At 34.5% G+C, this 12986-nt stretch overlaps 2 protein-coding genes across 3 annotated transcripts in view; both read left to right on the top strand.

Moving 5' to 3' along the window:
- COPS2 (COP9 signalosome subunit 2) overlaps nucleotides 1–12986 on the top strand; it is a 495307-nt gene that overhangs the window by 94248 nt on the left and 388073 nt on the right. The window lies entirely within an intron of this gene.
- The window catches only part of FAM227B (family with sequence similarity 227 member B), a 283220-nt gene that overhangs the window by 86213 nt on the left and 184021 nt on the right, over nucleotides 1–12986 (top strand). For both annotated transcript variants that reach the window (XM_050797198.1, XM_050797197.1), the window contains exon 11: nucleotides 1814–1951. In XM_050797198.1, coding sequence (XP_050653155.1) covers nucleotides 1814–1951 — 138 coding nt within the window. The remainder of the gene's footprint in view (nucleotides 1–1813; nucleotides 1952–12986) is intronic.

The following is a 12986-nucleotide window of genomic DNA, read 5'->3' as shown; positions in this document are numbered from 1 at the left end:
GGTGATAATGAGATAAGATAGTGAAAGATCATTAAATCTTTTATCTTCCCTAGTTGGACGTCAATAGATAATGCCTAAAATTAACACATCAAAATCTAACAATATAGCCCTTTTTTGTCTGTTATGGTTATGGGTCCCAAATAAAGATAGTTGATTCTGGAAAGCAAGATGCAGTGTTGGGGATATGTGAGGAACTATGAGACTTTGGAAATTAAACAAATAGTTTGACATATAGTTTCACTCTTTAAATTATATGTCTGTATAAATTTTATAAAATGAAAATTAGAATATATGTAAGTTATCAAATAATTGCAAAGACATTTTAGGTTTTTAGCTCCCTTATTTTATATACCATTTGTTTCTAAATCCCATAGGATAACAATTTCCTAGGAAATGCTTGAATAGATCCTACTAGAGTTTAGTTTTTAAAAATTGGCAATGTGAAAATATAAATTTCAAATGTTGTGGCTCTATATTAATGTCATTCTTTGGAACAATTCATGTTTTGTGACCAGTATTAATTAAAACTTGTAAATAATGTTGGAATGTAGTCAGATATCAACCAGTGGCTAATTTGCAAAAAAAAAAAAAAAAAAAAAAAAGTAACAGTAAAACTAACTTATATTAAGTGCTTACTGTGGATCAGGCACTATGCTAAATAATTTCACATCTGCCTTGATGGCAGACAGGGACTAGATTTAAATGAATTTTGTGCCCCGTGTGTCCAGCACATAGTTTGGTACATAGTACGCCCTCTCTCTCTTTATATATCAGGACCAAGTAGGGTTTATTCAATACTGGACAGTATTAACCATGTATTTTATTTTCTATATTCTGATACTTGGACATCTGGGACCTTGATGACCCTAGAAGGACTGCACTTCCTTGGGTTAGTTAATTCCTAGAGGCAACTTGCCCATGAGCATGTTTTTTAAATGCTTTTTGATTTTTAAACCAACCAGTTCAGAGGTCACACACAACCATTTCCTTTATTTGGCTCTTACTTTATTTAGCTCTGGGACTAGGTACCAGACTAGGCATAGCTCCTACGCACTTAAGCCTGCTGAAATTATTAAAACTAGTCAACCATAGGCCTTCTTGCCTTGCCTCTTCCTTCCTAAGGAAAGCACAATAAAGACTGTTACCCACAGTTATCCCCTCTTTCTCTGTCTCCTGACTGGCCCCAGGGCTTGCCCATGTGGCCCCCTGTGGCATGATATCCCCCTACTCTTGGGAACTGTGACTAATAAACCATCTTTACAAACTCAATCTGCTGATCTGTTGGCCTTGCTATACTTCAATTTTTCTCTTAATGCACAATATTTTAAAACATAGGCAATCTATCTAGAAGCACTCAAGTGAATCAAACTGAAGTCTTCTGCTAAATAAGTGATAACTGTATCTAAAAACATTTAGAAAATTGTAATTTGATGGCCCAGTCTAGTGAATAATCCTCATTGAACACTCACCGCTGAGAAAATATTGGCTACATTTATGAGCATGATAGTTTATAGTCATAATTATTAACATAATAATAATAATATTAGTTCATATTTGTGTAGTGCTTTCCCATTTACCATACTTTACATATATTTAAAAATAATTTATATTATTCTTATTTTTATTGCTGAGGATACAGATGTTTAGAGTGGTTAAATGACTTATCTAATCCTACACAGCTTAAAAGGAACAAAAAAGGAACTTTTTTGTTGTGAGGATGAAATGTATAATTATCATAAAAATGCTTTGACAAATTAAAAGGTATTTTCAAAATCCGAATTTATTTGGCTAAATATGTATTTTATATTAACAGGTTTAAAACCTCAAAAAGGCTTTTGGACCCACTGGAAACTGAAAGAACTCTCCACAACCACTATTCACGGTAGCAAAAAAGCACCTGCAAAATCAGTAAAGGAAAGAATTGCAGACAGTCAAGAACGTATAACAACTAGTAAGTAAAGTTTTTGTATACTGCAAAATGGAATAGGTAGCAAAAATCAATTAAGTTATTTATTAGGCAGAATTTTCTAATGATTTACTTATTTATTTTTAAATGTTATTTTAGTAACATTTGATTTATAGATTGATGTTATAGTGGTACACACTTAAGTCCTTTTTCCATTTGCGTGTTATAAAATAATGATTTTTTAAAATTTTTATCCTTTTTGTCTTTATGTATACTACAGATATTCTCACTTTTACTGTTAATCATGTGTTGTCTCAATAGATAAATTTACATTTTTTACTTTGTTCATTTAAATTATGTTTTCTTTAGGGTTTCAGTTTTGTGGTGTGTTTGTCAAGACTTAACTAAGATTATAAAAATACCTACATTTTTTCTAGTATTTTTAAATTTCCATATTTAATTTAACTCTTTGTTATAAGCAGCATAGTTGTATTCCAATATGATGGGTTTTTTTTTTCCCAAATCATCCATTTATTAAATAGTCCACTTATAGCCTACTTGAAATACCCATTCATTTACATTTTAATATTCTTTTCTGTTCCTTTGAGCCACATGCCAAATTCTTGTGCCAGGACCAAAGTCCTCAGTTACTCTACATTAATAAGCTTTATAAGGCAAGTTTATTTCCCTCCTGTTTATGCTATTTCTTTAATACCAAACATAAGTCTAATGCTCAGGTTTCATGTCTGACCAGTTAAATTAGAATCTAGGCTGAGTAATGTTTAAAGCTCCTCAGTGCCTCAGATGATTTCATGTGCAGGCAATGTTAACAAACCACTAATGCAGAGGGAAATAGCTTTCTAACCTATACCTTGATATAGGCCAAGGAAGAGGAGGAATTAACCTACCCAACCTACTCTTTGGGAAGTTATTCTTTAGTTAATCTCTGATTCTGGAATTATTTAATTAGTTAATTATTATTCTTCAGATCTGAGAATTTTGAATTTAGAGCATCACTGTTTTAACTGTGGTCTTCTGTATTCTTATCCCAGTATATATCATCCAATATGATTTCTATCTTTTATTAGTTACAAGAAATTTTCTTGTTTGCTGTCACCCTCAGTGGTTTAACAAAACTTCGTACATATTTGTTCTGGGGGGTGGGGGTCTCATTTCTGGGATTTCTAATAGAAAGAGGAATAGTCTACTACCTTGAGCCAATTTTGTTTATCTGTTTTTGCTTCTCACCCTCACATGTGACTAACTAAATTAAGAGATTTTTTATGAACTTTCCATTTTCTTTTTAATTTTAAGTAACAGAAAAGTGATAAGAATAGCATAAAGAACTCCATATATCCTTTACCTACCAATTATTTATATTTTCCTTGTTCTTTGAATCATTTTCTTTTTTCTTTTTTCACATAAGCAATTAAAGATTAAATTTCCCTAAGCACTGCTTTAAGTGTGTTGTATTTAGATATGTTGTATTTTATCACTTAATTTAAAATGTTCTAATATTTACTATAATTCCTACTTTGACCCATCAGTAGGTCAAAGTAGGGTTATTTAGAAAAGTGTTGTTTAATTTCCAAATGTTTGGGACTTTTCTAGATATCTTAAAATTACTGATTTCTAATTTAAAAAACTGTGGTCTGAGGACATACTCTGTATGATCTTTTGCAATGTATTGAGACTTGTTTTATGGTCCAGAATGTGGTCTGTCTTGGTGAACATTCCATTTATACTTGAGAAGAATGTATATCTGCAGTTAAAAAAAAAATCTCAGATCAAGGTGGCTAATAGTATTATTCAGATCTTCTGTATCGAGTCAGCTAACTGTAGCCTGTGGATTAAATCTGGTGTGTAGCATGTTTTTATACATTCTATGAACTTAGAATGGTTTTTACATTTTTAAGGGTTGTAAAAAAACAAAAACATAAAACAAAATAAAGAATATGCGACAGAGACTACATTGGTCTGAAAATCCTATAATACTGACTTGCCTTTTATAGAAAAATTTTGCTCACCCTAATTTTATGTCTTCATTGATATTTTATTTAGTTCTGTTAATTACTGGAGGGGATATTAAAATATAATTTTAGGATTATCTATTTCTCCCTTTAATGTTATTGATTTTTGCAGTAGCCATTTTAAAATTATTGAGCAAATATACTTTTATTAAGTTTTTCCTTTAGTATAAAATGTTCCCTTGTAACTATGATAATTCTCCTTTTTTTGAGTTCTATTTTGTCCGATCTTAATATAGACACTTCAGATTTCCAATGCTTATGGTTCACATGGTATCTTTTCTCATCATTTTACATGTAACTAGTTCATGTTCTTATAAAGCATACTTTTTGTAAATAAACTGTAGTTGAGTCTTGTTTTTTTTTTAATTCAGGATGACAATCTCTTCACTTTAATTGGGAGTGTTACTTCATTTACGTTTAAAGTAATTATTGATGTGGTTAATCTTATTTCTACTAGTTTCTATTTGTTTAGAGATTTATTCCATCTGTTCTTTGTTTTTCAGTTATACTTTCCTGTCTTCTTTTGGTTAATTGAATATTTTTGTCATTCTATTTTAATTCCTCTGTTGGCTATTTACCTATACCACTTTTGTATTTTTTGAGGCCACTTTAATGCTTACAAAATGCATTCTTAAATTATCAAAATACTATCTAAAGTTAATATTGTCCTACTTCACTTAAAATGTAGGACCTTGGAGCAGTATAGTTACATATACACCCCCTTGTCTTTTGTGCTATTGTCAAATATATCTACATAAATAATAGCCTCATGTTATATAGTGTCATGACTTTTGTTTCAAATAATTACATGTTTTTCTCAGCTTTTTTGAGATCTAATTGGTGTACAATAAACTGCGTATATTTAAAGTGTAAAATTTGATGAGTTTTGACATATGTATAAATTTTTAAAACCATTACAATTTGAACTAAAAAACATATCTATCTCTCTCAAAAGTTCGTTATGCTTTTTTTGTAATTCCTTCTTGCCACCAATTCCCAGGCAATCATTTATGTGATTTTTGTCACTATAGGTTAGATTGCAATTTTCTAGAATTTTACATAAATGAAATTATATAGAGTGCATGCTGTTTTTCAACTAACATTTTTTATTCCACATAATTATTGTGAGATTCATTCATGTTGTTACATGTATTAATAATCTGTTCCTTTGTATTGCTGAATAGTAGTCCTCCATAGTGGGACTATAATATGATTTGTTCATTCATCTCTTGGTGGATATTTGTATTGTTTTCAGTATTTGGCTATTATAAATATAGCTGCTATGAACATTTATATACAAGTATTTGTTTGGATATAGAATTTTATTTCTCTTTGATAAATATCTAGTAGTGGGATGGCAGAGCAGCATGGTTATGTAGTATATGAGGTCATTCTTACATTGCTATAAATAAATATCTGAACCTGGGTAATTTAGGAAAAAAGAGGCTTAATTGGCTAATGGTTCTGCAGGCTTTACAGAAAGCATGGTGTTGGTATCTGCTCAGCTTCTAGGAAGGCCTCAGGAAGCTTGCACTCATGGCAGAAGGCAAAGGGGGAGCAGGCACATCACATGGTGAAAGAAGAAGCAAGTGAGAGAAAGTGGAAGGGAGGTGCCACACCCTTTTAAACAACCAAATTTTATGTTAACCCAGAGTGAGAGCTTACTTATCACCAAGGGATGGCCCAAGTCATTCATGAGGGCTCTGCCTTCATGATCCAACCACTTCCCCCCAGGCCCCACCTCCAACACTGGAGATTACATTTCAGCATGAGATTTGGACAGGGACAAATATCCAAACTATATCATTTCACCCCTGACCCCTCCCAAATCTTGTCCTTCTCACATTGCAAAATACAATCATGCTTTCCCAACAGTACCCAAAAATATTAACTCATTCCAGCATTAACTCAAAAGTCCAAAGTCTCATCTAAAACAAGGCAAGTCTCTTCAGCCTATGAGCCTGTAAGGTCAAAAACAAGTTACTTACTTCCAAAATACAATGGGAGTGTAGGCATTGGGTTAACATTGCCACTCTAAAAGGGAGAAATCAGCCAAAAGAAAAGAACTGAAGGCCCAATGCAAGTTCAAACCTGGCAGAGCAGTCACTAAATCTTAAAGCTCCAAAGTAACCTCCTTTGACTTTATGTCCCACATCTAGGGCACACTGATGCAAAGGATGGGCACCAAACGCCTTGGGCAGCTTCACTCCTGTGGCTTTGTGGGGTTCTGCCCCCATAGCTCCTCTCATGGGTTATTGAGTGCCTGTGGCTTTTTCAGGTTCAGGGTGCAAGCTGCCAGTAGATCTACCATTCTCGGGTCTGGAGGGCAGTGGCCCCTTCTCACAGCTCGACTAGGCAGTGTCCCAGTGGGTACTCTGTGTGGGGGCTCTTACCCTACATTTTCCCTCTTTACTGCCCTAATAAAGGTTATCTATGAAGGCTCTGCCCCTGCAGCAGGCGTCTTCTTGGGCAACCAGGCTTTTTCATACATCCTCAAATCTAAGCAGAGGCTGCAAAACATTCTTCACTCTTGCATTCTGTGCACCTACAGGCTTAACACCATGAGGAAGCTGCCAAATTTTATAGCTTGCATTCTCCAAAGTGGCAGCTCAAGCTGTACCTGGGCCTTTTAAAGCCCCAGCTAGAACTGAAGCAGCTGGGATGCAGAGAGCAGTGGCCCAAGACTGTGCAGGGCAGCAGGTCCCTGGGCCTGACCCATAAAATCTTTTAGTCTTCCTAGGCCTCAGGGCCTGTAACTAGAGGGCCTGTGTCTTAGATTTCTGGGATGCTTTCAAAGTCTTTTTCCCATTGTCTTGGCTATTAGCACTTGACTCCCTTTATGTTATGCAAATTTCTCTAGCAAGCGATTGCTATAAAGCCTACTTGAATTATTCTCCCAAAAAAGCCTTATCTTTCTCTGCCACATGGCTAGGTTGCCAATTTTCTAAACTTTTATGTTATGCTTCTTGTTTAAATATGAGTTCCACATTGATCATTTCTTTGCTCCTGCATCTGAGTGTCAGCTGTTACAAGCAGCCAGGGTTACATCTTGAATACCCTGTTGCCTAGAAATGTCTTTCACCAGATACCCTAAATTATCACTCTGAGGTTCAAGCTTTCACGGATCCCTAGGGTAGGGAAACAATGCAGCCAAGTTCTTTGGTAAGGCACAACACAGGTGACCTTTGCTCCAGTTCCCAATAAATTTCCATCTGAGACCTCATCAGCCTGGGCTTCACTGTCAGCATTTTGACCACAACCATTTAACTAGTTTCCAAGAAGTTCTGAACTTTCCCTCATCTTCCTGTCCTCTTCTGAGCCTTCCACACTCTTCCAGCCTCTGCCCATTATGCAGTTCCAAATCTGCTTCTGCATTTTCAAGTATCTTTACAGCAATGCCCTACTCCTGGTACCTACTTTCTGTATTAGTTCATTCTTGTATTGCTATAAAAGAATACCTGTGACTAGGTAATTTACAACAAACAGAGGTTTAATTGGCTCATGGTTCTAGAGGCTTTACAGGAAGCACAGTGCTGGCAGAGAGGCCTCAGGAAGCACAGCTTCTAGAGAGGCCTCAGGAAGCTTACAATCATGGCAGAAGGTGAAGGGAGAGCAGTCTTGTCACATGGCAAAAGCAGGATCAAGCAAGAGGGGGGCAGAGGTGCCACACAATTTTAAACAACCAGACCTCATGTGAACTCAGAGCAAGAACTCACTTATCACCAAGGGAATGGCCCAAGCCATTCTTGAGGGATCTGCCCCCATGATCCAGCCACCTCCTACCAGGCCCCACATCCAACATTGGGGATTACATTTCAACATGAGATTTGGTTGGGGGTAGATATCCAAACTATATCACGTATGTATAACACTTTAAGAAATTGCCAATATCTTATCCAAAATTTTACATTTCTACCACTATACAAGTTATAGTTACTCTACTTCCTTACTAACACTTGGTATGGTCTTTTTAATTTTAGCTATTCCTGTGAGTTATATACTGGTATTTAGTTAGGTTTTATTTTAATTTCTCTAATGACCAATCATGATGAGCTTCTTTTCATGTGCTTATTTGCTTCTTTTCATGTGCTTATTTGCCATCCATGTATCTTAAAGCTCCAAAATAACCTCCTTTGACTTTATGTCCCACATCTAGGGCACACTGGTGCAAAGGATGGGCATCAAAGGCCTTGAGCAGTTTCACCCCTGTGGCTTTGTGGGGTTCTGCCCTCACAGCTGCTCTCACAGGTTATTGAGTGTCTGCTGAAGTGTTGGTTCAAATATCCTGGCCATTTTTATTTGAGTTGTTTGTCTTCTTATTGAATTATAAGAGTTCTTTATATATTTTATGCTTATTTATTTAGTTAGTTCGTTTTTTGTTTGTTTGTTTGTTTTTTAGGTTTTTTTAGTTAGCTCATTTTTAAAGACAGGATCTTGCTCTGTCGCCCAGGCTGGAGTACAGTGGCATGATCATAACTCACTGCAGCCTAGAAAGAAGTTATTCATATGTTTAGAAACAGTTCCTTTTTCAGATATATATTTTGCAAATGTTTTTCCCAGTATGTGGCTTGCCCTTTCATTTCTTAATAACATCTTTTAAAGAGCAAAAGTTTATAATTAGAAGAAACCCATTTATCAATTTTTTAATATAGTTTGTGCTTTTTGCATTCTATTTAATAATATTTGTAAACCAAATTTCACTAATATATTTTATATTTTCTTCTAGAAATCTTATAGTATATAGCTTTATAGTTTACAGTTGTAGCTCTTACTTTTAGGTCTCTAATTCATTTTGAGTAATTTTTCTTAATTATATGTATAAACATTAAGAATCACTTCTTTGCATATTGCTTCAGCACCATTTGTTGAAAAGATTTTCCTCTCCTCATCGAATTATCTTAGAAATCAATTGACCATACATATTGGTTTATGTCTGTTCTCTGTATTCTGTTCCATTGATGCCAATAACCAGCTACCTTTAAAACTGTAGTTTAATAATGTATCTTGAAGTCAGGTACTGTAAGTCCTCCAGCTTTGTGCTTCTTTTACACAATTATTTTGATTATTCTAGATTCTTTTCATTTCAATATAAATTTGAAAAACTGCTAGTCAGTTTCTAAAATATATACTTGGTCATCTTCATTTTAAATACATTGTATTGATCAAGTTGGGGAGAATTGGTATCTTAACAAAGTGAGTTTTTCAGTTCACAAACATAGAATATGCCTATATTTATATAATGCTTCTTTAATTTCTCTCAGCAGTGTTTTCTAGTTTTTACTGTACAGACACATCTTTTTCCAATTATACATGGCATTTTAAACTTTCAATTTTGATTATTCATGCTACTATATAGGAAAAAAACTATTTTTATTTTGCATTTTTATTGGGTGTATGTATATTTAGGATAGTTAAGTCTTTTTGTTGTATTGAATACTTTATCATTATGTAATGCCCTTCTTTGTCCTTTTTGATTATTGTTGTTTTAGAGTCTGTTTTGTCTGATATAAGAATAGTAACCCTTGCTCTTTTTGTTTTCCATTTGGCTGACAGATCCTTTTCCATCCCTTTATTTTGAGTCTATGGGTGTCATTTCACGTGAGATGGATCTCTTGAAGATAGCAAACTATTGGGTCTTGATTCTTTTTTCAACTTGGCACTCTGTGCCTTTTAAATGGAAAGCTTGAAAATGTATTATATATTTTATTTATCCCTAAATATTTGAAATATACTTTTTGTATCTGATGCTAAAACATGAGAAGATTTTTTTGTTTCTGGATGAGATGGTCTAAGCTGTGGGAGCAAGGGCCAGGTTATAGTGGCTGTTTCTTTTAATTTATTGCCCAAATTTTAATTTAATAATTCATGTTCAACCTGGGAAAATCTTCAGTTTGAAATATGTACTTGATAAAGTGTGTTAACTTAATAGAGCTAAGGCTATGCCTTACTCTCATAAATGAGTAATCTTTTTATGTGACAGGTGACTTTTATTATCATCTTCATTTTATAAGTGATGAAACCAAAATATAAGTTAAGTAACTTTCCCGAAGCCACATAACTGATCAGTGCTAGAATATGAATTGAAATTCAAGAAATTTTGGCCATAGAGCTGAACTCATAACCACTTCACATACTGCCTATCAGCCATTTGAGTTTACAGGCTTGTAATTATATTAAGGTTTAAAATTATCATCATAGAATAAGTGTTGTAACTTATGAGAGTTACCATAGCCTTAATCCTTCATTTATGGCAAATGTGAATGAGTTTTTATGTCTTTTCCTGGATTAAATTTTAATAGGTGAGGGTGAATGAAGAAAGATGCTAGTAGAAAGGCCAGAAAGGCTAGCAGGAGGCCACACAGCCTCCATTGAGAATTACATGTCAACCACACACCACTGTTTCTGATGGTGGAATTAAAAGAGAAGTTGTTGTACCATTTCAGAAAGATAAAGATCACTAAAGAGGTATTTTTTCTGTAATCTTCTGCTTAGATTGTGACTACAAGGACATCTACTTAAGAAAGAAGTTTGTTCAAATTTATGAGTTTCTTTTTTGAACTTTGAGCATCTCATATTTCTCCAGAGCTTTAATCTACTTTTAAAACTATCTTCTGTGTTTTTATATCAGTTCGTGGTCAGTGAGTGCCTCCCCCCCAACTCATTGATTTTGTCTTTGATGGCAGAGCAGGGTGTGGATTGACAGTGAGAAATTAAAACATTCCTATCCTATAGGAAATCATTGCAAAGGGACTTGGCTCATGGTATCTGAGAGCTTCCCTATACTGCTTGTTGCTTTACAGTTTCTGTGTTCCTTACCCCCAGTCTGGATACAGTCATCTTTGTGGAGTATTATTTGAACATAAGATTCAGATCATGTATTTACTGGTGCCATAAGTATGTTTTTCTTTGGAGGCATTTCTATACTATAGTCCCTAATGTTTCATCTGCTCTAATGTATTCAACTTGCACATAAAGAACTTGAATGTCTTTGAGCAGGTCATACAACCCCTCTGAGCTTTATTTTTACAACTGAAAAATGAGGTGAGTAGAATATTTCTATATTCCCCTTTTCTAACATTTTGTTGTTTAATGACTTCTATCCATAGGTGCTGAACAATCTTCCAAAGTGATTGCTGACTGTTCAGGTGTAATTAGTGATAGAGACTGGTGGTTTAGGATTCATGATCTGAGAACTCTTCCTTCTCTATAGCTGTCTCTGTGTGTGTGTGTGTGTGTGTGTGTGTGTGTGTGTGTGTGTGTGTGTGACTCTGTGTATACTAAAACCTTATTCTGTGTGCTGGAGGAAGGCTAAGGCAGATAAAGAGCGGAACTGGGGTAAAACATTAGTATATGTACACATGAATGCATATATGTATATATGACTTAAAAGAAATATTCTGTGCTCCATATATACTGCTGTCTTAGAATTGCTTCTTCTAATCTAAAACATATTTAAAACATGATTTCATTTTTTCAACATTTGAGATGCTTATTGTAATGTGAAGTTAACTTTTTTCCAGAATTTTAACAAAGAGGACTTTCTGTTTTATTTTAATGAAATAAACACACCGTGGATAGTTAAAATTTGCCTTCCAAACAAAACGTCATGATATCTCCCTTTTTAGGACTGGAATGTAAGCAGTTATAGAATTTCAGTATCTGGAATGACTCATGATTTATAAGCCAGCTCTTCTTAAACAGTGTATTGTTAGATTATTTACAAGACTAAAGTTTTAATGTTAATTTCTTTATTGTGGTACAATGCCATTTAAGCTTTTGAACTCAAATAAAGATCATTTTTAAAAACTCTTTTTATACCTCTCCCCCAGTTGCTAAATCTATTTTTTTCTCTTTGTCTGGATTTTAATGTTAAAACACTAACAAATCTCATTATTTTTGTAAACTATAGCTTAAACCACAAGCAATAAGAAAAATCCTCATTTTCAACTAACATGTACTTTTATGTACCTAGTACACGTTACTGTACTTGGCACTGTAGGGAGATAAAAAATAAAAAGAAACACAGTAGTTACTCATACACAAGTACTAGATGATATTTAGCAAATGACATGTTACAGAAATATTCAAAGTAATAGCCAGATGGTTTAGGATTCCTTATGTTATAAAGAGCTACTTGGATTTTATTTTATTTTTACTTTATTTTTCGAGACAGTCTCTCACTCTGTCACCCAGGCTGAAGTGTAGTGGTGGGATCTTGTCTCACTGCAACCTCTGCCTCCTAGGTTCAAGCAATTCTTCTGCCTCAGTCTCCCAAGTAGCTGGGACTACAGGCATACACCACCATATTCAGCTAATTTTTGTATTTTTAGTAAAAACAGGGATTCTCCATGTGGGCCAGACTGGTCTCAAACTCCTGACCTCAAGTGATCTGCCCACGTTTGCCTCCCAGAGTGCTGGGATTACAGCATGAGCCACCGTGCCCAGCCCAGATTTTAGTCTGCACCTCTAATTTTGCTACCTCTTCACTATTAGCAATGCTCAGGGATAATAAAAAAGAAACCATTAAAAGTAGGATATCAAATAGCACTTTGAGAACTAAGCCAGTAAAATTTCCACATTATGCTTTTCATTATACATCATTAAAAGAAAACCAAGAAATTTGCACAGCTAAGGAGTGAGGAAACCCCAGAAATATGCTATTAAGATGGTCAGACATACAAACTCCCATTGTGGTAGCAATTTAATAGGTTGTATTGTTGTTAATTGTATTTTATACTATGTAGAGAAAGACTATATGAACAGAAGCAGAGTGAATAATATAAAGCATAGAGTAGCCCAGAGAACCAGAAATTTGGTAGAAATTTAACGGAACTATTCAGATTATTATGAGTTAGATTTCATCATAATTTGGAGAATATGTATATTTCAAACACATTTTGTCTCCTTTTGCTTTGATGCCATGCTCACCAAGCAATTTCAAGTTATTTAACTTCCGAGATAATTTTCCATGTCTACCATAAGATCACCTGCAAATACCTCCCCCAGATATATTGGTCTGTTGGTTGGTAGCAGTAGTCAGAGGGGCTGAG

Source organism: Macaca thibetana, chromosome 7 (assembly GCF_024542745.1).
Source record: "Macaca thibetana thibetana isolate TM-01 chromosome 7, ASM2454274v1, whole genome shotgun sequence".
Classification (NCBI taxonomy): domain Eukaryota; kingdom Metazoa; phylum Chordata; class Mammalia; order Primates; family Cercopithecidae; genus Macaca; species Macaca thibetana.
The sequence above is the reverse complement of the archived record's forward strand: the minus strand, read 5'-3'. Positions and strand labels throughout refer to the sequence as shown.